The 26,187-nt window shown below is 36.6% G+C and overlaps 2 protein-coding genes across 2 annotated transcripts; both read left to right on the top strand.

The window, feature by feature from the left end:
* The first annotated feature begins 38 nt into the window (after positions 1-38).
* atad5a (ATPase family AAA domain containing 5a) lies at positions 39-15,942 on the top strand. The gene is made up of 23 exons (XM_051105506.1): positions 39-346; positions 576-649; positions 742-2,402; positions 2,512-2,590; positions 5,750-5,905; positions 6,026-6,167; positions 6,298-6,376; positions 6,484-6,665; positions 6,747-6,895; positions 7,405-7,558; positions 7,702-8,052; positions 8,784-8,880; positions 8,987-9,069; positions 9,155-9,285; positions 9,387-9,558; positions 9,647-9,823; positions 10,302-10,538; positions 10,613-10,677; positions 10,774-10,954; positions 11,048-11,205; positions 12,269-13,122; positions 14,204-14,362; positions 15,523-15,942. Exons 2-23 carry the CDS (start codon positions 599-601, stop codon positions 15,599-15,601), a joined length of 5,397 nt encoding a protein of 1,798 aa, XP_050961463.1. The 5' UTR covers positions 39-346; positions 576-598; the 3' UTR covers positions 15,602-15,942.
* Positions 15,943-16,423: 481 nt separating this feature from the next.
* On the top strand, positions 16,424-25,154 carry adap2 (ArfGAP with dual PH domains 2). Its single transcript, XM_051104512.1, is given in 12 exon segments — positions 16,424-16,779; positions 19,624-19,754; positions 19,882-19,973; positions 20,373-20,455; positions 20,597-20,706; positions 20,965-21,102; positions 21,104-21,115; positions 21,267-21,350; positions 22,375-22,437; positions 23,513-23,590; positions 24,646-24,874; positions 24,970-25,154. Coding segments are annotated over 12 exon segments (1,137 nt in total). The 5' UTR covers positions 16,424-16,691; the 3' UTR covers positions 24,999-25,154.
* The last annotated feature ends 1,033 nt before the right edge of the window (positions 25,155-26,187 follow it).

Genomic DNA, 26,187 nt, shown 5'->3' with positions numbered 1-26,187 from the left:
CCGGCGCGGCGAAAGACATCCGTGATATTTGGCGCCATTTGTCGAAAACAATTCAGCTACGCTAAAGCCTACATTATTTCTGAATATGGGCTCTCGATATTAGGTTCAAATGCGTTTCTGATTTTAAGAGATTACGTTTCCACGTACGGTGGGTTTGGGGGGCTGTTTATTATCACGTTATGTTTTTTTTCCCGCCGGTTTTGGAATGTATATCGTTGTTTGGGAAATGTGTGGATAGATAGGCTTTGTGTTTACATGAACTCGTTGTTGTACTCATATTTTATGCACTGTACACTGTATATTTAGAGTATGTATCAACGTATCCCTACAGAAAGGAAAAGAACTGGTGAGTGTCTATGTTTATGCATCTTCTACAAACAGATAGTTGACAGGTAAACATTTAATATATGCGGTTATGGAGCGGTCATTCATTCAGACTATGACTGTAACTGTTATATACAAGTTTACATGTTGTAAATAGGTTTAAATACGCTTTGAACAGAACATGGCTTGTTTTGTGTGCTTGTGTTTGGACTCGATTAAAATCCTTGGTTTTGTCTGTTAAATCTATGCAGATCTTTAGTTTGGAAGTGAAACTATGGCTGGGGCTGTGGCTATGGCGTCTGTCATGGAGGATTTTGATGGTCAGGTATGTGTCATGAAAAGTTGGTATGCTGATTTTTCTGTTCAGAAAACATTAGATGATTTTCAGCAGTTGACCTTATTGCTCTGTTTCTCCAGCCGTGTAAGAAATTGAGGAAGGATAGTGATGCATCATCTGTCAGAACTATCACTAACTACTTTATGCCCAAGCCTGTGGAGAAACCGTTCTCCCCGCCACGGTCGAACAACATTATGGACTACTTTAAGAGGACCTCACCTGCACAAGAAATAAAAAGCTGCAATCTAGTTGCTAAAGAAAACTCCCCGCAACCTTCAGAGCAAGCAAGTCGTGAAATCCCTGGGAAACCTGTGAGAGGACAGGGGCAGAAGCGAACCAGGAAGGCCAAAGACAACAAGAAGGCTAAAGAGGAGGATGCACAGGTGGTCACAGATGATGTTGTCGTCATAGAAAGTCCCAGTGAAGCAGCTGTAAAGGAAAGTGATAATGCTGTCCTTCCAGCTCAAGAATCTGATGTGAGGAAAAATGCTAGTGAGGCTGATCCAGATGTCTTGATGACTGCAGAAAGTTCTGAACAAAAACACTTGTTAAACCAAAGCAGGAGGAAAGACTGTGCAAACAGAAAATCTGCTGTGAGGAGAAACCGAAAGGCTAAAGCTGGTTGTGAAGAGACTAAGGAATGTGATGCAGATGCTCAGGAGCCTGTATGTGAGACTCAACTGGAGGAAAGTGCAGAAAAGAAAAGCAGCACGGTCACAATCTCATTTAAAGACTTCTTGCAGAATCAAAGTCAAGAGGAGGAGGAGAGCATTGCGATTCCCAAAACTGACACAGCTGATGCATCGAGTGAAGGCAACCTCTGTAATGATCAGAGCGATTCTGCAATCGGTCCTCTGCAGGTGTCTCCCCGAACTCTCACGGTTCAAGTTGAGGTGCATCCCATTTCCCCTGAGTCGGTCAAAGTTGCCAAGGAGTTAAAAGTCGCGTCTATTTTTAGTAAAAATAAAAAAATTCAATCAAAAGAAGACAAGAGTTTGTCTGATCCTCTCCCAGAGGTTAAACTGGACGTATTGCCTGACCTCAAAAGGAAGTCTAACGTCGTTCTTCTTGAGGAAGAACTGGAGCTTGATGTGGTGGAGTCCAGCCCCAATCCTAAAAGCACTGAGGCAGAGAGAAAGCAGTTTATGAATGCCTTTAAGCAGCCTAGTCTTGATGGTTTTAAAAGCAAAACCAGCAAGGGCCAGAGCAAGCAGAATCAGGTTCAAGAGAAAGCCAAAGATGCTGCAGACAAACAACATGAAGAAAAATCTCTTGAGAGCAAAACTGAAGAAAAATCTCTTGAGAGCAAACCTGAAGCGACCAGCTCGGAGCAGCACGAAGAACAGAAGAGTGACAAAAAGAAGCGAGTTAGGAAATCTGGGAAGAAGGGGCAAGCTAAGAAAGCTGAAGATGCACAAGCTGCAACTCCAAAACCTGAAGAAGCTCCTGCAGAGATAGAGGTTGACAAAGACAGTAGCCAAGCTGAAAATGACAACAGTGAAAAGGCTGTCAGAGAGCTGAGGAGGTCGACCAGAGAGCTTTCACGTAGGCAGTCGGCCGCTGTGCTTAATACCGCGTCACAGAAGAAAGAGAGGCAAGAGGACACGGTAAAAGGTGGTGATGAGACCCAAAATACAGCCTCTCCCTCTCTGGCCTCTACCCCAAAAACTCAAAGGCCCAAAAGAGGCATGTTTAGAGCTGAAATGCTCTGCCCGTCGAACATCAAAGGCAGCCCTATCAGGTGAGGTTCACTTTTTAATTTTAACTTTAATTGTTTTTGTGTGTGTGTGTGTGTGTGTGTGTGTGAAGCACATTACATGAGACAATAAATCATACATTTTATTTGATAGGATGAGAATCACCAGAGTATTTCCATCCTCTGCTACAAAAGCTGGTGATTTTGAAATATCAAGTCCTCTCTCAAAACAGGTAACTAACATGTATGGTCTGTGTATGTTGTAAAAAAAATAAAAAAAATATTCTGTAATATTTTACATTTTAAAAAAAATATTTGTATTATGTACACTGCCTTTCAAAAGTTTGGGATCAGTAAGATTTTTAATGTGTTTTTTTTTTTTTTTCTTTTCTTTTTTAAGAAGACTTATGCTCATCAAGGCTGTGTATATTTGATAAGAAAAAAAATAAGAAAAAACTGCAATATTGTGAAATATTATAATTTAAAATAATGTTTTTCCATTTTAATATACTTTAAAATAAAATTTATTTCTGTGACGCAAAGCTGAATTTTCAGCATCATTACTCCAGTCACATGATCCTTCAGAAATCATTTTAATATGATTTATTATCACTGTTGGAAACACTTGTGCAGTTTAATATTTTTTTCTGGAACCTGTAATACTTTTTTCAGGATTCTTTGAAAAAATGTTAAAAGAACATTTATTTAAAATAGAATTCTTCTGTAACAATATACACTATCGTTCAAAGTTTGGGCTCAGTACATTATTGTTGTCGTTATTGTTATTATTATTTTTTTTTAAATAAATTAATACTTTTATTCAGCTAGGATGTGTTAAATTGATAATAAAGTGATAGTAAAGACTTATGCTGTTGGAAAAGATTTATATTTTGAATATTTTGCTGTTCTTTTTAACTTTTAATTAATAATCAAAATAATCAAATAATCCTAAAAAAACTATCACAGGTTCTAAAAAAAATATTAAGCAGCACAACTGTTTCCAAAACTAAAAATAAATCAGCAAATTAGAATGATTTCTGAAGAATCTTGTGACACTGAAAACTGGAGTAATAAGGAAAATTTAGCTTTGCATCACAAAAATAAATTATATTTAAAGGTATATTAAAATAGAAAACTGTTATTTTCAATTTCAATAGCGTTTCATAATATTACTTATTTGTATTTTTGATTAAATACATGGAACTTTGAGCATAAGAAACTACTTTAAAAAACATTAAAAATCTTACTGTTCACGAACTTTTGAACTGCAGTGTATTTGTTTACATATGAAGAGTTTGGTTGCAAAACGCGATAAACGCCATTTTTTGACATTTGGATTTTATTATTGGAAATCACTGTTCAGATGTACCTTAATCTATGTGTGAATTGCTGCCATTAATAAAATTTAAGAATGTACATTTTAGGCCTACTATAAAATGTATTTTTTCACAAAACGCGATATCTGCCAGACCAGTTTCTTTACAAAGTGCGATAACGGTTATAGTACCAAATGTGCAGGCTGCTTTTCTGATTTTCCGTGTCTTTTTCCCCGTGTTACTTGAAATGTATCCGTTTTGATTCGGTGTTACTAAAGGTGAAACACGTTAAGAAAAAAAGAACGATCAGTTGTGGGACTATTTTGTCATAAATCACATACTATTCATTCCTGAACATTACCGTCCGGTACTGGCAATGAAATTAGGCTACTGGTTGATATGTCCCGGTAGAGCCCTGCATTGCAGCCCGAGCCCGACGGCCCCGACTTTTTTTACGCCCCTAGTGCCGGGCTTCGGGCCAATTTTAGGCTTCTTCTTATTTTTATATTTTAGACATCCACCAAATATGGCGATGAAAAAAAAATCCGCGCTGGTGGAAACAACACGAGACTTCACTTTTGCTTTCATTTTCGAGACCAGTTCGGAAGGCGTTTAGTGTCTCTGTCAGCAGCAGCAGCAGCGAGCTGTTCCGCGTTCAAGTAGAGTAAATCTTGCCACAAAGCAATAGTTTTTGTTTTCGATTTTCTTTATTTCGTTAAGTTATAATTTAAAGCCTTCTATAGACATATGTATCATGTTTGTGAGGGATGTATTCGCTGAGTTTCTGTTCATTTTTGCAAAGCGCTCCTGTTGAGACCACAGAAAGCGCATCATGTTTGTTTTCTTTATTTTAGAAGCACCGTTTGCAACGTTTTGTTAATATTGTGAGTGCACACAAATAAAAGTAGACCCTTTACAGTTTAATATGATGTATTATTCTTACTTTTATCAGCAAAAATGACGGAATATTTAAAATGGTTTCCACTGAAAAAATGCAAGTGATCGCACTGGCAACACCATGTTCTGCAAAGCGGCTTTAGCTTCCACTCTCCACACAAATGACTGGATATGCGCCTAATAGCACATATTTATGTAGGTTTAACGTTTAAACTAACATTGTTTTATACTTGAACTGTTTTACATTTATAGATATTTTATTTTAGGCAAGTCGTGATGATTTGAGAAGGCAAAAAGACGGGCTCGGGTCAGACTCGGGCCGAGAATTCTGATAAGCTGTCGGACAAAGGCCGGGCGAAGAACGAATACAGCATAAATATGCAGATGTCATTCCGAAACATTGCACCGCATAAAACGGATTACAGCCTAGAAAGTGCGCAAAGCTCGCTCAGTTCATTATCACGTAAAAGCGTCACTCATCTCAGTTTATCGCGATCTCACAAGTTGTGTTATAATCAGTGAAGCTCTCTAAACTACACAATGAGTCTGGCTATTTTGCCAGATCTTCAGTTGCTTTTGCTTTCGTTTGAGGCTATTTAGCACCGTCTAGTACCTCCGTACAACTGGGCCTGGGCATGGCAAACCGCTTCAATTGTAGCGTGGCTGACAACGGGGATGACTAACCATCTAGGGGGGTAATGTCGCCCATGTTGTGTATGTTCTGGCCAAAACTAACTCAGAATCTTATTTTTTTAACCAATTTAAGATGTTTGACAATGTTAAGATAAATATGTTGCATTTTGGGATGGTTTTTGACTTATTTATGAACTATTTGTGGACATAAAATTAAATAAAAAATATCCTGGATTTGAAAAATATTTTGTCCCTGGCCTTCACTGAGCTCAAGGAATAGTTTAATGTACAAAAATTGTGAATGAACTTGACTGTTGATGTCTTAAATAATAATGTCAAATAACCAACATTTCTCAAAATGGATATATCTCGTTTTGCAACGAAACTCTTCATATATAGCTTGTGTATGTAAGTGTTTTCATATAATTCATTTATAAGAAGTTTGTGTAATCTAAATGAAATAATAGTTATATTTCATTGATTAAAAAATGTCATTAGCAGTTGTTTTAAGATTGAAGATTACTCACAATAACTTTTATTTGTTAGGAAGTAAATGCTGATAAAAAAAGAAAACAAGCTAGAAAGCTGCTGCAGAAAGCCAAAGCTCTACAGCAAAGTAAAAAAGACACTAAAAAGGAAAAAGACACTGTACGACGCTCCACAAGATGCAAAGAGTCCATCGTAAATTACTGTGAAGATGAGGTAAGGTGTTATAAGGTGTGTTATAAGTGAACTGGTCTAAATGTTTTATACTTACAGGAACTGCTTCTAAAATTGAGTTCTTCTTTCATTTATATCATTTATATAATGTCTTCATTTTAGGATTCTGTAGTGTTTTTGGAGGAAAGCAAAAGCACTCCAGTCACCTCGCAGGAAAGTGACAAAAGCCAGAAGAAGCTTCGCAGTTTGAATGAAGTTTTGGGTAAAAATGCATCTCAAAATAAATCATCCAAGACTCCTGCAGGTACGTTACACAGACACAAATGGTTAAAATTAAGTTAAATCTTTAATATCTAAAGTTTTTATTTTTGTGCCAACATGGGGTCATTGAAAAAAAAAAAAAATGCACTGATGTCTATTTACTGCTTTTTCAGCTTCTAAAGTGGCTCCTCTGTTTGGTGAGAAAAAGGCTCAGAGACCGTCAGTTGTCATCTCCATTTTTGACGACAGCAGGTATTAACGCCAGTAATAACAGACAGTAATTGAATTGGCAAATGCTTTTTTTGTCATCAGTGTTACGTTCTAATAAATGGCTGTCTCCCAAAACTCAACCCTGTCAGTCGAGAGGCGTCAGAGAACTCGCAAGACGATGAGCAGTTCAGAGCAAAGAGAGAGTTTCTGAAGAGCGGCCTTCCGGAGTCCTTCAAAAAGCAGATCGCAAAGACAGCAGCCAGCCGTGAGGCTTACAGTCAGGCTTGTGCTTCCTTCCAGACAGTGGTTCATGTCCAGCAGAGGGCCACAGGTAAGCTGACAGGTGTTCTCTAGATTGTGTTGTCTGTTTGTGTGTGTTTGAGACTAATGTGCTCATTTCTGTCCATCACAGATTGTTCTGTTTGGAACCTCCAGTGGCCTACGAATCCCTTTCTGAGTTGTTTGAAGGAGTCATATAATTTACCATCTGTACCGCTGATGTCTTTGGAGAAGTCTTTAGGTTATACTACAGTTCCTGCTAAAAGAGCTGTTTGCAATCAGGTTGGTAAACTTTTGGTGAAAATTGTTAGATTTGTGTGTTTTGCTTTTTTTATGCAAACTATTTCATTGTTTGTTTGTTTACATTATTGTTCAAAAGTTTAGGGTCTGTAAAATATTTTATTCTGAATGAAATGAATAATTTTAATCAGCAAGAATGCATTAAATGTAACTTGTATACCAAAAAGATGTAACTTGTATACATTAAAAAAATACAAAAAAAGTGCTGCTGGGGTGTAAAAATCCATGAATCTGTGCTCTTTGAATGCAGGGTTGTTTTGTAACATTGAAATACTCATAAATCCAAGGCACTTGTGTGAAAAAATATAAAAAGCCTTTATTCACATAGCTTTGAAATTTTAAAACAACACATTTGTGCACCAACGCGTTGCGGCAACTCGCCTTCATCAGGATGTCAGTTTACAAACACACTCAGAGTTCATTTAAGCAATCAGTTCATCACATGACATAGTCACCGGAACAGTAGATGTAACTTGTATTTTATCATTTAGATATCCTGTTGTCGAAGATCTGAGTTTTCTGAGCCAATCAGACAGCATCTTTTGGAGGAGATGAAAATCTCCAATCCCTCCTTCCCTCATCAACGCTTTTTTACACGGTTTCTTAAGAGACGTGAAGACTACATCCTCCAGGCCTCTGCCTCAGGTGACTGAAAAATACAGTTAACCTTAATTTTTTGTTTTGCTTACAGTAAGATAAGCAAGTAAGTGCATTCATAATGATACGTGTATCCCGGAATGATTGAAAGACTGATTGCATATTCCTTTCATTTGTATGATTATCTGTAGAACCTGAAGGTGAGTCTAAGGTGTCCTGCCCTGCTGGATCATCTGATGGCGTCGGAAGGAAACGGAAGCGAGTGGATGAAGGAGAGGCGACAGGAAAAGTGGGTAAAAAACCAAAGTCCAATCACACAGAAGGGGATGTCATAGTGATTGAAGAAAGTCCGCCATCAGGAGGTCAGGCAGCACAGAGTGTCTCAGACACTGTCCCGTCTGGCAGAAGTCGAAGAGGTCGTTCACTAAGACAAAAGCAGAAAGAAGAGCGCAAGTCAGCAGAGTTGATCTCACCTGTGGGAAACCAAAATGATGCTGTCATTATGGTAGATCCGCCTGTCCCAGAAACTTCGAGCACCGGAGGTGAACTTTAAATATATTTTTAGATCTTTTCACCCTCTGAAATGTTTTCTTCCTCTCAAAGCCTGCTTGAAAAAAGGTGTAACCTTATTAGAAAACATGAATTAAAAATGAACAAAAGTACAAAAGTTTGGGGGCTTTTAAGAGAAGTTTCTTATTCTCATTAAGGCTGCATTTGTTTGATAGGAAATACAGTAAAATCTAATGTTACAAAGTATTATAAAAAAATTATTACAATTTAAAATGTTCACTATTTGAATATATTCTAAACTGTAATTTATTTGTGCGATGCACAGCTGAATTTTCAGCATCATTACTCCAGTCTTCGGTGTCACATGATCCTTCAGAAATCATTCTAATATGCTGATTTGCTGTTAAAAAAAACTTTTCTTATTATTTTCAAGGTTAAAAGCAACTGTGCTGTTTAATATTTTTGTGGAAGCCATGATCCATTTTTTAGGATTCTTTGAATAGAGCATTCAAAAAAACAGTATTTATTTGGAATATATATATTTTTGTAATATTATAAAAGTTTTTGTCAAAAGTCTACTGTCAATGTTGATCAAATTAATGCATCCTTGCTGAATAAACCTATTAATTTATTGAAAAAAAAAAAAAATATTGCCGAACCCAAACTTTTGAACGGTAATGTATTTGTTTGTCCGTGAGACCTTAAGAATTAAACCTAAGGTGTTATGAAATATTTGCAATACATTTTACATTTTCGTTTCTAGATCGAGTGAAAGAGGACGTGCTTTGGACAGAGAAATATCAGCCGCAGCATTCGAGTGAAGTAATCGGGAATATGGAGTCTGTCCGGCGGCTACACAGGTTATTATGCTGTCTAGCTTAGTCAAAGATAGTGAAAGATCCCATTCACTAACCAACATGTCAGTAATGAATATAATTTTTTTTTCTCATACATTTCTACTGTTAGCTGGCTGAAAGAGTGGAAGTTGAGAGCTGACCGGGAAGAGAAGAGGAAACAGCAGGAAAAGAAGCAAGAGGAGGACAGTAATGGTATATAAAGATGCTAAATGACACCGTAGTAGCTGTTTTGTTTGTCTAATTCAAAATTCATAGTCTCATCTTTATTTCTGTCCAGACTCCTGGCTCATAGGTGAAGGCCTGGATGAGACAGAAGATCTTTTGTGTAACACACTTCTTATCACTGGACCCACTGGAGTGGGCAAGACTGCTGCAGTCTATGCCTGTGCACAGGAACTCGGTTTCAAGGTGTGGTTGACTTTTTAATTCACTTTGTTATTTAGGGATTGTCTAGTGTTGTTCAAAAAAGGAAAGAATGTCTATTAACACTGCTGGTTTTGTTTCTCAAGGTATTTGAGGTGAACTCCTCGTCTCAAAGGAGTGGTCGTCAGATCTTATCCCAGCTGAAGGAAGCCACTCAGTCCCACCAGGTGGACATCCAGGGTGTCAACGCTCAAAAACCATCCTACTTCAGCAATTATAGCAGCAACAGCATTACCATCAAACCTGGCAACTCTCCCAGTATAAATTTTTCTTTCTTTGATGATAATAACAATACAATATATACTCTGCATGACTTCTGAGTTCTCAATGTCTTTCCTAATCACAGGGAAGTTGAACTCTCCCAGAAGGGTTGTATCATCGCCCAGGAAGCCTCCTCAGTCTCCTCGAAGTGCTTCATCCAGAAGAGGAGGCTTAGCGCCGACATCTCTGGCCAGTTTCTTCAAAGCAGGTGGAAGGCCCACCGGCAAAGAAGCAAACAGTCAAGACAAGAAAACACAACCTGGTAAAAATCCAAAATCCAGTGATAAAAGTCAAGTGTTGCCAAACACAAATAATGATTTGATACTGACATATTGTGAGCCATATTTACACATCTTTTTTCATGCTTCATGTTTGAGACCTTTCTATGGCATTTTTTGTTTTCCTCTACATGCTAATTTACTGCTCAAGTAACATTTCCTGTTATTATCAATGTTGAAAACAGATGTGATGCTTAATATTTTTGTGGAAACCATGGTTGTTCATTGTTAGTTTTTGTTAATTCACAGTGCATTAACTAATGTTCACAAACACAACTTGTGATTTTAATAATGTATTAGTAAGTGCTGAAATTAACATTAACTAAGGTAAATAAATGCTGCAGAATTATTGGTCGTTCTAAGTTCATGTTAACTAGTGAACCTTATTGTAAAGTGTTACCAGAAATTGTTTTCACGCTTCATGTTTGAGATCTTTATAAGGCATTTATTGTTTTCCTTTAGTCTTAAAAGCATGTCCGAAAAAGTCTGCCAAAGCAAAAGAGGCTGACAGCAAAGAGAGCCCCAGTGGAACTTCAGCGGGCACCAAGACCTCCGCTGAAGACCAGGACAAGAGGACTGCCACATCCCTCATCTTATTCGAGGAGGTGGACATCATATTTGATGATGATGCTGGATTTCTGGCTGCAATAAAACACTTCATGACTACAACCAAGAGACCAGTCATTCTAACAACCAGTGGTGAGTAAAGTTGGCAGTGAACAGAAAGTTACAGTGTCATCATTTAGTCCTCATGGGGCTTGTTTTTTGCACAGATCAAACCTTTGGTGCTACATTTGATGGCTACTTTGAGGAGATCCATTTCAAATCTCCTTCAGTGGTAAGTACACTTAGTTTTTTTTCTCCTTTGCAATAAAAACTGTTTTCTTTCGTGTTGTGTCTGGTTTGTGACCGTGAACACTTTGGACGTTTCCAGGCCGATGTTTCCAGTTACCTCCAGCTGCTGTGTCTGGCAGAAAACATGAGAATGGACACTAAGGATCTGTCCTGTCTGCTGGACTGGAACAGGTGTGATATTCGTCAAAGCCTCCTGCACCTGCAGTTCTGGGCCTGCAGTGGAGGCGGACAGCAGGTGCATCGACCTTTTCCTTCCTCAGGTAAAGATACAACTGACTCTGAAGAAAGTACATTGAGTTCTTGGTTATCATAATATGTGAATATACTTATCAAGAGCTTGTTTCACACTGTAGAGCTCAAAAAGGACATCAAGAGAGACATTCACCATCAGTCTGTCAAAGCTCAGGATGATAATGAGGACAAAATACCACCCTGCCACACTGGATGCACAGAGAGTTTGCTGGGGGTCCGAAATATGGAAACAGAAAATATTGCAGATTTGCTGCTAAAGGTGAGTGTTTGAGAGCAGCTTTGCTTAATTTTTATACCTTATTTATATACTTGGCAGTTTTAGTTTATCTTTCAAATTTGGCTGTGTGGTTAAACACACATTTGTCTGTGGTGTAACAAACTCAAAATGCATGCAGTCGAGGTCAAATATCTACATAAACCTAAAAGAATCTTCATAGTGTTAATTAATTTACCAACATAAGAGGGATCATACAAAATGCATGTTATTTTTTATTTAGTACTGACCCAGATAAGATATTTCACATAAAAGATGTTTACATATAGTCCACAAGAGAAAATAGTTGAGTTTATAAAAATGACCCTGTTCAAAAGTTTACATACACTTGATTCTTAATACTGTGTTGTCACCTGAATGATCCACAGCTGTGTTTTTTGTTTAGTGATAGTTGTTCATGAGTCCCAGGTCCCACAGATTCTTTGGTTTTTCAGCATTTTTGTGAATTTGAACCCTTTCCAACATTGACTGTATGATTTTGAGATCCATCTTTTTACACTGAGGACAACTGAGGGACTCATATGCAACTATTACAGAAGGTTCAAACGTTCACTGTTGCTCCAGAAGGAAAAAAACAATGCATTAAGAGCTGGCTCTTAATGCATCGTGTTTCCTTCTAAAGCATCAGTGAGCATTTGAACTTTCTGTAATAGTTGCATATGAGTCCCTCAGTTGTCCTCAGTGTGAGAAGATGGATCTCAAAATCATACAGTCAATGTTGGAAAGGGTTCAAAGTCACAAAAATCCTGAAAAACCAAAGAACCTGTGGGCCCTGAAGGATTTTTCTGAAGAACAGCAGGCAGTTTAACTGTTCAGGACAAACAACGGGCTCATGAACAACTTCACAGTTGTGCAAAGTTTTTGAGAGTATTTAATATAGCTTTACATGGAGTGTTTTTAAAGATTAAGCAAATGCTAGATGATTGCAAAAGTAATCCACAGGAGAATTGAGCATGTGCTATATAATATCCAAGACATGCTGATTTAAAAAAAAAAAGTGATATTGGTGCAAGAATTTGCTCTTAATCAAACTGTTCATCTCTGACAGCATGAGTCTTCAGTACTAGACAGCATTACGTGCTGGGATCTTCTCTCAGAAGTCCATAGAAGAGGAGTGAATCTTCTCTACTCAAATATGGAGAGTCTGCTACCTCTGCCAACCCGCCTTTTACCACAGTCCACACTCAAATCACAGCCAACACCAAACCCACAGTCCCAGCCTGAGCAACTACCTCAGATTGTGAGGTTGGAAGTTTTGGAAGAGCGCTCTGATGATGGTAGTCCGCTTAAAGTGTCCTCTCGAATGAGGGGACGGAAAAAGATGGGCAATAAAGATGTTTTCCAGTCTGATTCAGAGTCGGAGGACGACTTCCTCTCACTGCCCAAAAACAACCGAGATCCTGCTGAAAGCACTAATGCAGAACCAGTCAGTCAGTCCGTGAATGTGTCCGAAGCTGCACCGATGAAACCAAGGCGTGTTGTGTTATCCGAAGCTGAAAGGAAGAAGAGCAAGCCAGTGATGCAGTGCCTAAGCAGTTTAGCAGAGTTTATGGACAACATGTCCTTCCTGGACTCCTCAGTGCACTACCAGTCATTGCAAGCGGAGGGTTCCTGCAGACCACAGGACTTTAGCCGGACTGGAGCAGAGATCAAGAGTGGGATGACCGATGACGTCCGGTTAGAGTGTGTCAGCCAAGTAAATGGTGTTAATGTTAATGAAATCCGTGCTGCGTTGGGGCATTTGAGTTTCAGGAAGTGCAAGGCTGTAGTCTCTGAGGCCTGGGACAGAACACAGCAATTGGAGGAGGAGATCAGAAAAGAGGCAGAGGGAGAGCTCACTCTCCCTGTGGCTCCACACAAAGATGCCTTCAGCCTCACTCAAACTACACCTTGTGACCGAAGGTGAGACTTTATTCCTCTAGTTTTCCAAGACTGGCTCTTGTAGCCAAAAATTGTTTGTGTATACAAACACATTTATAGACACTTCTGCTCACCAAGCCTGCATTTATTTGATCCAAAGTACAGCAAAAATGGTACAATTTTGAAATAATAATTTTGAATTATTATGTTTTTTTTTTTTTGTTTTTTTTTTCAGGTTTCTTAGATTAAAAATTACAGAAGAACAGCATTTAATTAAAATATTTTATAACATTAGAAATGTCTTTATCATCACTTTATCATCATCAATGTAAAGCATAAAAGTAAAATAAAAACTAAATAAAAGTATTTATTTCTATAATTGAAAACAAATAATTAAAAATAAATTATACTGACTCTAAGCTTTTGAATGGTATAGTGTATAATGTAGCAAGAGCTTTTTATTTCAGATAAATGCTGATCTTTGGAATCCTGAAAAAATGTTCTCAACGATTTTAAATGTTGACAATAATAATAATTTTATTTATATATATATATATATATATATATATATATATATATATATATATATATATATATATATATATATAATAAACTATAAGAAAATATGCAATAAAATATGCAATATATTTAATAAAGTAATAATATTTTTTTTTTTTTTAGAAACAAAATATATTTTAGTACATTAGTGTTAGATATTAAAAAGCTGAAACTTTCATTAACATTTTTGAGCAATGCAAACACATTTTTGAATCTGAATTTTAGATCAGATAATTAACATTTGCCATTTTAAATTACATGAAGCACTTTTATACTGAGGTTTGCATATGCATGTTATTAAAATGTCTTAATGCTCTTAAACCTGTGTGTTCAAGACAAGGATCATAAAACTAGTCTTTAGAAACCTAAATAGTGCTTAAAATACCATTGTATTTTGTCACAAGCATAGTCATCATAGATAAATATAATACAAATATAGTTATATCTCCCATCCCTAGTCTCATTGTTTGAGATTACACTGACCTCTCTTTGTCCTATGAGGTGGTTTATGCACAACATACTGTAAGATTAAAAAGTAATCTTGTGCTCATTTTGTTTTGTACAGGGTGATGGAGAAGAGAAGTGAGGTGATGAAGTCGGTGCTCTCCTCCAGGTCTGCTGGAACGCTTGGAAACCAGGCAGCAGCGGCTCTAGACTACCTCCCCTCTCTACGTGCCATCTGTAGGTCAGAGAAACTGAAGGAGCAGGGAAAAATCAAACGCAGGTGAGGGTTTACCAGACACTCATGCTATCAGTGGTTACAGAAGTACACATGAAACCAAAATCTTGTTTATCAGCACAATCCTGGTTTATTATATCAGGCATTATTTGCTTCCACTAGGTGGTGCACTAGTGAGAAGAGAGTACCTTCCTATATTAATATACTAAAGGGGTCATGACATAGATTTTGTATTATTATAAAATGTACTTTGTGGTTCACATGCCACCTCAGATCCAGACGAGCTGTTTTCATGATGTTTTGATGGTATAAAGATGTCTTATATGCCAAAAGATCAAGGCAAATTTGATTTCTCATGTCATGACCCCTTTAGTATGTATGAACAAGCTGTTCCTGCATTAAAATTGGCGATAGGACTTGATCAGTCAAGAGGTGTGGGAGCAAAATTTATTTAATCATTTGACTTGGAGATACCTTTTGGTTCAAATAGTCTGGTATGCACACTTGACCATTTTTATGAGCGTGAAATGTTCATAAAAGTATTAAAAACAAGATTTTTTAAAAAATTGTTTTTGTAACTGCTGGGTGGCTCTAATGCACAGCACGCCCTCTTTTGTAAACAAAAACTCTCTTTTGTTTTATGCTCCCAAAGTGAAGTCACTTCCAGTTATTCAGATGCCACACAGAGTTTGAACCATGACAAGGGAAACTCCCTTTTCACAGCAGGCAAAAGTCACTAGTTAAGAGTGCACAAGACTGTTTTTACAATAGACAAAAAAGTCACATAGACCCATCTGTCAGTAATATTTACTGTCTGGTTAAACTGTATTTGATGCCTTCAATGTTAACCGCAGCTTTTTTTCTAAACTTGCATTCCATAAATAAAGCATGCTCAGTACCTGATGCATGTATATTTGCTTTGCTGTCAAAGAAGTGTGAAAACGCAACTTGGTCATAGTTCATGGATCTAAAAAAGCAAACGCAGTGGAGGGGACAGGATGTGGCTTTTGCAAAGCTTAAGTATGGCATGGTCAGAGATTAACCAATGATGTTTTGTTCGTATTCATGTCAGTATGAGTCTTGCATTTTGTCACCTATTTGTTTAAATGATCAACTCACTTGCAGCAGTGCCAAAACTAATTCTCGTTTAACATTAAAAATAATCAGTGTTTTGTTTTTGTTTTTTTGTTTTCCTCCTTTTACAGGTTCTTGCACTATTTGGATGGCATACACTTCACTCTTCCTAAAAGCACAGTGGAGTTCCTGGCTTCAGAGTTCCCCTAAATTACACGCATTTTAAGGCAGCCGCATTTTAAGGGCTGCTGGTAAATTTGCATTTGTACAGTAATATATACTCAGAAGGAGTGTGGTTTTATGTTGTTGTGTGGACAGCACATATTTGTACTGATGTTTTAAATTTGCTGTTTCCCATTATGAAGATCATTTATGTTTTGTACTTTGTTGTGCATCTTCCGAAATCTTTTATCAAGTAATAAATTTGGATTTGCTATTTGCCAGCAAACATGTTCTTCTCAAAATATATGTAAATTACAAGACCCTGTGAACATGATGGTGCTATTTGAGTTTTTGTATAATTTGTATATGATTTTTTTTTTTTTTTTTTTCACCTAATCCTAACCTGTAAATTTAATCACCTTTCCATGATGTGAGAAGGTAGGACTTGCTTTGTTTTTAGGTGAAACTTCGAGTCATGAAATGCACTTTTCACTTCCACATCTTCTAAATGGGATGGTTTTATTCCTCTTGAATCTGGGAAGATAACTGTGTACCTGTTTAACCAGTAAAAGCAACAGTTTGTTCTGTATTCAGTTTCAGTGTGTGACTGGAGTATATTTACTAGCTTGCAAACGTGTGTGGTTGTCAGAACCTACAGTATGCTTTAACCTCAGTAGTATCATTCTTGATAATGTCATGGTTTTAGTGCAAGTGTAATATTACATTTAATATTTTATTTAGCACTGCGCACAGTGAGTCACTGTTGACAGTTTACTGTCATTATCGACTACTTCTACTTATGGAGTAATTGATGTTAGTTTAATTATTGAATAGATTACGTTTTAGGTGCAGCTAGGAGTTTTCTCCAGGAAGAGGACACGTCGGGGTTTTTTTTAGTAACTGAATGCTTGCGGAAGACCGTGCTTGATAGTCCAGCCGCTGCTACCGCAGCGTTTTGCCGCGCTCAAGCGCAGTTGAGTTTCGAATCTGACGCGACCGGGGTGTTTTTACATGGTCGAGTGACTGAATGAACATCAAGTAAAACCGTGAAACCGCGCCCAACGGGACCAGCCACGAGTAAAATAACAGATAAGAGAGGTGAAACTACTACCTATATGGTTTTAGAAGCATTTCGCCTATGGCAAATCGGGAAAAGAACAAAAAGACACTTCTAGAGTTGGTGAAGCTACCAGAAAATAGCCGCTGTGCTGACTGTGGAGCTGCAGGTAAGTACAGTAACAGCTATTGTCACCACCGCTTTAACCTGCAAAACTCACAGCAGGCAATTCTTTGTGTACTTTATTTAGTATTCAATTACGTAATATATTGACACATTGTTTATCATGCTTAGTTACAGGTCTGTAACGCGAGGTATTCATAGTAGCCATGAGTAAACAGGTTCTCATTGTCCTGTTTCGATCACTGTAACTATGGCATTTGTTATGAAACCGGTAGCATTCTGTTTACCTGAAATTACTTTGGAATTTTATTTTTTCAAATAGAACGATTAGCAGGGCTCACGCGCTCTTTAAAAACATCAATTTCCATTTCCATGCTTTTCTGACTTTTGTAGTTGCATAGAGATCTATAACATGTAGCTTTTATAGGCTATTACATTGTATAAACCTTAATCTCAAAAGCGTCTTTTTCTAGCTGAGATGGAATAAAAATGTTGTTTTTGGAAAACAGTCTTTATTTTCATGACCTTTCCTGGATATCACAGTTTTAGATAACATTTTATTTTAACGACCAATTCTTTTATTACTAGCATATTGACTTTATTAGTACTTATAAACAGTCTTGGAGAAAGTTACTTTTAAAAATTAATGCATTACAAAATTGGGTTACTTCCTACAGAAGTAAGAAGACTGCATTACATTACTTTAGTGTTACTTTTCTCAACTGGGTGGGTCTTGCTTGTTTGTTTAAAATAAAATAAAATCATATTTTTGGCAAATTCAGCAATATAAAAATTCATGTGATGTTTATGTAAAGTCATTTTTGCTTATTAGTTTAGGTCTGCAACGATTCCTTGATTCTGTTTGATTGTTTAATCGGCAAAATACCAGTGGTGCATTACACATTAAACCCATTTAAAAATCATAAAGTATAATGCTTAAGAATTCACAAACACTACGATTCAGTTAAATAAATATATGTGATGCACATCTGATTAGGTAACTTGCATTACCCCCAACACTGCCTATAAACAGTTATTTTTATAAGTAGTGCATTACAATATTGCGTTACTCCCTAAAAAAGTAACTAATTATGTTACTTAGTTACTTTTTATGGAAAGTAATGTGTTACATTACTTTTGAGTTACGTTACTTTTTGCTGCACGGCTTGCTTGTTTGTTTTTAGTATAAAAATTCTATTTTTAGCTAATGTATTTTTAGCCCTTTCACACCAGAAAGTGAAATGAATAAGCCTCAGGCTGAAGGGCAAGTAAATTCACGCCTGTACAGCAGAATGCAGGAAAAGAAAGTTCAATACTCCTCACTAATAATAATAAAAATGAAAAAACAATGAAGCACAAATGTTAACTCATCCAAAGTCATTTTTGCTTATTAGTATGGTTGAACTGGATAATCAAAGGAGAGCAGCAAAGACATTGGTAACAAAGGATATTTCTGTTATTTAACATATTTAATTATTGCAGGTTTGCATCATATTCTGAGTTTGCATTTCACTGTTTTAATTCATTTTGATGAATATTGAATCTTTTTTTTGTGAGTGAGATGAATTAAAGGGGTCATCGGATGCTAAGTTCACTTTTTCATGTTGTTTGAACATTAATGTGTGTTGGCAGTATATGTACACATCTACCCTATAATGATAAAAATGCATGTAGTGGTTTTTAATTAATCTGTAAAAATAATATTCCCTTTTTCAAATCGAGCCATTCTCAGACGCCTGTCGTTGTGTCATCACACCCACAGAGGCCGCTCCCACGGTAGTTGATTGACATGAGCAACTTACCTCAGATCAGTTGTAACAGTCCAACCTCCATGTTTTGATGCCGGGATGTAAGTTAGGCAAGAATATCTCTGATTGAGCGTTTGAGGTGTTGTGTTGCTGGATGTAATAATGAACGTAGTTGTCGCCATTTACTCCCGACATCTGAGCTGCTGAAGATGCAGTGGATTACATTTGTTTGTGAAGGGAATGTGACTCCCGATCTACATAAATGTGTCTATGTTCATGCGAATCATTCTTGATCCAGCTTCACTTACAGCAGAAATGAGTATAAGTTTTTTTTTAATGAATTTCTGCAATCACCTTTCCTAATAACGTGCTAGTTAGCAAGTTTCGCGGCTAAAGTAAACAATCTCTCAGAGCAGCACATCACTCCACAGAGAGAAGAGAGGGGCGGGGCGAGCAGAGCTCATTTGCATTTAAAGGAACAATCCCTCAGAATGAGATGATTTTTGCAGAGCTGCTTTTGGTAAGGTAAAAATGGTGTTGTTTTACACAACCACTGAGAATTTTTAATCAAAGTATATTATAGACTTTTCATTAAGACCCTAAAGAATCATATCAACTTGTGGAAAATGGGCATCCGATGACCCCTTTAATGCATGTTCCTGACATCATGTTTACACCGTACTCACAATGCCTCTGTACTTCCGATTACTCAGGAAGACTTGTCAGTCAGTAAATATGAACTGGCATTACTTATTTGAAAAAGGAACTCGGGTATTTTCTTGTAAATTAAAAAGTAATGCGTTACTGTACTAGTTACTTTAAAAAAGTAATCTGATTACATAACTCACGTTACTTACCCCAACACTGCTTATGAAGCACATATTAATTCCTTATTCTGCATGGCCATATTTTAGATCCCTTAATCCGAACCCTTAGCTAAATTTAACAAATGCTGCCTTACTAACTATTTATAAGCAGCAAACTAGGAGTTTATTGAAGGAAAACTCTTAGTTAATAGTGAATACATGTCCCTGTTCTAAAGTGTTGAAAATTACATGACATGTCTTGTTTTTCCCTGATTGTGGGAGCTTTACTGTGTTATTTACATGTTTGTTTGTTTGTTTGACTCTTATTATTTGAAGATCCTGACTGGGCTTCGTGTACACTGGGAATATTTGTGTGTGTAAACTGTTCTGGAACTCATCGCAATCTTCCTTCCATAAGTCGTATCAAGTCTATACGCTTAGACTTCTGGGATGATGATCTTGTTCAGGTATGTGAGCTAAAAATTCAAATGCTAAGATTGGTTAAATGTTTTCAGAATCTAGCAGTTATAGTATGTCATGAATCTGAACTCTAACACTGCTGTGTTTCCTTTCAATGCATTTTTTGATGAGAAGTTCATGAAGGCCAATGGAAACCGTTCTGCCAAAAACATCTATGAGAAATTTGTCCCAGTCTTCTATTATCACCCCCACCCGTACGATTGCGAGTAAGTAGTCCAACCTCTTCTCCTGAAAAGTCAAACAAAAACATACATTAATTAAAACTGAAATGCGTACTTATTAATTTATCATCATAATGGAGTTTTGGGAAGTTAAAAAAAATATAGCTGATCAAGCAAACATCTTTACTGGCAAAAAAAAAGCTGTGTTCTATTGTTGGTCACAGTAAGAGGAACTACTGATTTAAATAAAAGGGGTTTCTGCTATTGAAGTACAGTCTTTTGATTCTGTCAATTGTACATGCATTAGGTGAATATATGGTCATATTCAGCTAAACTTGTATGATCTGCTTTCTTCTTATACTACAGGCTATATGTACCGTATGCCATTTACATATCAGTTATGTCATGTATGTGAACAAAATGCATTTTGCGTACACTGTACAGGGTCCTCAAAGAACAATGGATTCGAGCCAAATATGAAAGAGAAGAGTTTACAGAGGAAAAAAGAGAAAGGCCTTACACAGCAGGTAATCTGTTTCAGTTCCCAGAGGTTTTCTTTTAACCTTCGTACGTTAAAAGTTTATTTACCTTATTCCATTTCATTCTCTTTGCTAATATAAATGATGAATAACATTAATCTTTTATCGAAATTGTTTGAATTGCTCTAGGTGTCTATGAGGGCAGGCTGTGGAAAAAGGGAAAGGACAATGGACAGTTTCTCGAGAGGAAGTTTGTTCTTTCAGTGCAAGATTTTACCCTCAAATACTACAAGGAGGATGTGAGAACTTTAGTTGAGCAATGAACAGTTTGCACATCATTGAGAAGGAAATATTATACTTTATTAAGGCATTTGTTGCAAAATGCAGCACTAACTGCAAATAACCACATTTAAGTCACTTAAAGCCAACAGTATGCATCTTTAACACAATTCTAGCTGTATTTTAAAAAAATTGATTTTGATTGAAAAATAATGGAATCTAATGACGTATTAGGTGGACAAATGAGCTATTCATTAAACAATATGTGTGCTTTTCAGGAGTCTAAGGGACCAAAAGCTACTATTTCTGTGAAGGACTTGAATGCAACCTTCCAGCCTGAGAAGATTGGACATGCTCACGGCCTTCAGATCACCTACTCTGTCGATGATCACACCAGAAACCTTTTTGTTTACCATAAAAAATGGACAGGTAAACCTTTTTATTCCTGATTTATTCCCAAGAATTGTGCAACAGTAGTTGTATGTTTTTTCCCTTTTTTGTCTTTGCCCCTCAAATTTAACCAGTTTCAAAGGCAGCTTGAGCCCTAAATAGTATTTACGCTGTTTTCCCTCCATTTTAGGAGATTGTCAATTGGTTTAATGCCATTAGAGCTATTCGCCATACCTACCTGAAAACAGCCTTTCCTACAGCTAGTGATGGAGATGTAAGTACATTTTGTATACTTGATTTGGACTTGGACTAAAATACCATGTGCTTCAGTGCTTTCGATAGCTTTTAAATATCTTAAACATATATGAGTTTTCTCCTGATGTAGTTGTGCTAACATTGCCACATAAAAAGGAAGTACTGCAAGTTTCCCCTTTTCCAAGTGATTTTACTTCCTAAAACCATTAACAGCTTAAGGCCTGTCTTCCCTTCCATTTCACAACATGAATGATCGTCAAACAAACACCCTACACCACAATGTGAACAGGACACGGAAATGTGGTTTTGGTTTTTTTTATGAGTTGCTGCATCCCTAAACAAGACACGTGTTTATATTAGTCAGCTAGCTAACAGAATGCTCTGTGTCTTATATTTCACTAGTCCTCTAGGCTAGTTCAAAAACAAATTGTTCTGTGAATGATCACTGAAAATCAATTTGGGTCAGCGACTTTTGTGCTACATGTTCATCTGGATCATCTCTGTAGTGTTAGCAATAAACACAAGAGTTTCATTTTGTGGTTTATTGGTGTTACACATAAAATGGTACAAAATAATGTAAACAAAAACGTTTGATGCTAGAAATATGGGTAACACCTTACAATAAGGTGTCATTTGTTAACATTGGTTAATGTATTAACTAACATGAATGAACAATGAACATTTATTAATGTTAGTCAATAAAATAGAGTCATTGTTTGTTCATGTTAGTTCACAGAGCATTAACTAATGTTAACAAACACAAATTGTGACTTTAATAATGCATTAGTAAATGCTGAAACTAACATTAACCAAGATTTATAAATGCTGTAGAAGCATGTTAACTAATGTAGTTAACTAATGCTAGCTAATGAACCTTATTGTGAAGTGTTACCAAAATATGATTGAAATTTGATCTTAATCTAACCAAAGCTCTGTGATCCAGTTGGTGAGCAACCTTTTTCTTTGTTTGCAGAGTTAATAATTGTATTATTATTATTATTATCTTAATTATAAACTCTTTTACTAATGCTTTTTGTCTTAAGCTAAAACCATGGATAACCAGAAGCTATTTAAAAGAAGGTTACATGGAGAAGACTGGCCCACTGGTAAGAGTTTTTCCCCATAGATGTTTCTCTCTGTGTTGATTCTTTGCATATTTTAAAATCTAGATTTTCCAGTGTAGCAAGGATTTTGTATTTGCTCTTAAAATTGCACAAGCATTTAAGGATAAATCAGGCTGTTCTTGTAAAACACTCCTTGAACACACATTTTCTCACAAACACCAGTACATCCTTACATGTGTCCATTTTTTATGTTTCCAACACCTAGTTCTACATATTCTGTGTGTTCTGTAACTAATGTTTCTCTATTGTATTTTATTGTCCTTTTGTCTAAAGCAGAGTATGGCAGCTTGTAGGAGAAAAAAATCATTGTGTAACCACTTATGTTGAGCATGTGACAAATGTTAAAGGGGACATCAGATGCAAAATTCACTTTTATGTGATGTTTGCATATAAATGTCTATTAATTTACTCCTCTTTTTTTAATCCTCAAAAAACCTAAACAGTCACAATTATCAAGCCGGTTTGATTTTCTGAGCAGTATGATGTCATACTGTTCAAGCCCCGCCCACAGCCGCTGACGGACTGTCCCATATTAGCATATTTCCACCCTCAGCCAGTTGTACGCTGTCCACCATTTTCTCCATGCTCGAGCAACTGTAGCGACAGCAATATCTCGCAAGTTAAACAGACTTTTTGTAGTTGGATGTAAAAGCGAACATGAAAGTCTTAATTTTCTCCCATCATAGCCACCGAGGACACAGTGGATAGTTTTAATGGTAATACACCACCGAATACACACACACACACAAAAAAAAAAACAGAAAAGAGGGGTGGAGTGAGCAGTAGCTCATTATCATTTAAAGAGACATGCACCGAAACAGCTCGCTGTGAACAGAGCTGTTTTGACAAGGTAAAAAGGGTGTTGTTTTATACGACCATTGAGGAATTTTAAACAAAGTACGTTGCAGACATTTCGTGAAGACCCTAAAGAATCAAAACAACTTGAGGAAAATGGGCATCTGATGTCCCCTTTAAACGTTTGAAACTTTTAAAATGAATTTAAAAGTGATTGGGTATAAAAAACAAATAACACTGACTGTTTGTGTGTGTTGAACAGCAGCGAGAGCCGTTCAAGAAAAGATGGTTTATTTTGGATTCCCTGGACAGGAAGCTACTCTATTTTAAAACACAACTGGTATGCATAGTTTTTTTCCATTCTTACTGTGTCATTGTTGGCTGTTTTTTTTAGTTCAACAGAACTCTCCATTTTGAAAAAAAAAACAGCATATGCTGGTTAGGTATGTTTTGAAACATGGCAGCTAGTTTGAGCTGGTTTAAGCTGGTCTGTAATTGGTCATGTGCTAGTTTAAGCCGGTTATACTTGAAGTCAAAAGTTTACATACACCTTTTAGAATCTGCAAAATGTTCATTATTTTACCAAAATAAGAGGGATCATACAAAATGCATGTTATTTTTTTATTTAATACTGACCTGAATGAGATATTTCACATAAAAGACAGCATTCTTTTATGTGGCTTTTTGTGTATTTGAACCCTTTCCAACAATCACTTTATGATTGTGAGATCCATCTTTTCACACTGAGGACAACTGAAGGACTCATATGCAACTATTACAGAAGATTCAAGAACTCACTGATGCTCCAGAAGGAAAAAAATATGCACTAAGAGCCAGGAGGTGAAAACTTTTTGAATTTTAAGATCAGGGTAAATGTAACTTATTTTGTCTTCTGGGAAACTTGTAAGTATCTTCTGTAGCTTCTGAAGGGCAGTACTAAATGAAAAAAAAAAAGATATTTAAGCAAAATAAGAAAAATATACACATCTTCATTCTGTTCAAAGGTTTACACCCCTCAAAATCGTACAGTCATTATTGAAAAGGGTTCAAATACACAAAAATGATGAAAAACCAAAGAATTTGTGGGAAGGGAAGGATTTTTCTGAAGAGCAGCTGGCAGTTTAGCTATTCAGGACAAACAAGAAACTCATGAACAACTATCACTAAACAAAACAACACAGTATTAAGAATTAATTGAACAGGGTCATTTTTATAAATTCAACTATTATTTTCTCTTGTAGAGTATATGTAAACATCTTTTATTTGAAATGTCTTATTTAGGTCAGTACTATAAAAAAAGAACAATTTGAATTGAAATTTTGAATTTGAAAGCATTTCTGCTACATGACATTGTAGAGGGAGTAGTATGAATTTTCTGTTCTTTTTATCCTAAAGGATGCCATTGAGCTTGGGGTAGTTTTCATTGGCTCAGAGAATCATGGATATTCAGTGAGAGAGTGTGTGCCTAAAGGGACGAGAGGCAACAAATGGAAGTGTGGGTTAATTGTGGAGACGCCAGATCGGCAGTTCGTCTTCATGTGCGAGCAGGAGCGCGATCAGAGAGAGTGGGTGGAGGCCTTGAAAACTGTCATCTCAAAACCCATGATGCCACAAGATTACACCAGTAAGATTAGGACACTCCCAATCAGACATGCTAATTAAATATTACAAAACATAAATGAGGTGTTTAAAAAAATAACATTCTCTGCTTCTTTGCAGCCGAAGCCAATATTCGTAGACGGAGGTGAAGACGATGACTGCATGGGACAGTATGCTCAGCCTCTGTCACTAAATCTATTTCAAATAAACCCGGACATTCTAGGTGAATCTAGGGTTGAACATTTGAGTCCCAGACATGATTTACTCAAAAGGAACTGTGGAAGAATGTGCCTTTTTTTAGGCATCGTTTCTAACAAGCAGTTCAAAAAATGTCTTGGTGCATTTTAGGATGTGAAACCAATCTGAGAAGACTGCAGTAGGTCAGATGAGGATAGACTGACTGGTTGAGCACAAAGGATATGGCTGCGTCCGAAGCCTTGACCAAGACCAGAATCTCAGCTTAGAGGGTACTGAATTAGACTCACATGTGACTCTGTGTAGGAGCAGAGACACAAAACAGAAGCTAAAAAAATGAATTGTGGTTGTACAGAAGTGGACATAATCAAGTAACATGAAGCGTGTGATGAAAATGCTAATCGTGAAACACCTGGGTGTCATAAACTGACATTTGGCTGGTTTTTATTTTCTGAATAATAATCATATGCGTGACTGAACAAAGCTGACTTAAAGTGTTCACAATGCATCAGTTTTTTTTTATCTTAAAATCTGTCTTCAAACCACATATTACTAAGTCAATAATAAGTTTTTAATACCCATATCTTCTGTTGTTCTTTTTGTTGCTATATGATGAATGTAATTTTCTTCATTGACTGATCTAATCTTATTATATTAGATAAGATTAGATTAGATTAGATATTGAAGTCATAAGTTTTCATACACCTTTCAGAATCTGCAAAATGTTCATTATTTTACCAAAATAAGAGGGATCATAGTACATAGATCATTATTTAGTACTGACCTGAATAAGATAATTCACATAAAAGGTATTTACATGTAGTCCACAAGAGAAAATAATAGTTGAATTTATAAACATGACCCTGTTCAAAAGTTTACATGCGCTTGATTCTTAATACTGTGTTGTTACTTGAATGATCCACAGCTGTGTTTTGTCCTGAACTGTTAAACTGCCCACTGTTCTTCAGAAAAATCCTTCAGGTCTCACAGATTATTTGGTTTTATAGCATTTCTGTATATTTGAAACCTTTCCAACAATGACTGAATTATTTTGAGATCCAACTTTCAAACACTCACTGATGCTCCAGAAGGAAAAATGACACATTAAGAGTCAGAGGGTGAAAACTTTTGAACACAGATGTT

The sequence above is a fragment of the Labeo rohita genome, chromosome 3 (genome assembly GCF_022985175.1).
Source record: "Labeo rohita strain BAU-BD-2019 chromosome 3, IGBB_LRoh.1.0, whole genome shotgun sequence".
Lineage (NCBI taxonomy): Eukaryota > Metazoa > Chordata > Actinopteri > Cypriniformes > Cyprinidae > Labeo > Labeo rohita.
This window is presented reverse-complemented; position numbering and strand designations above follow the sequence as displayed.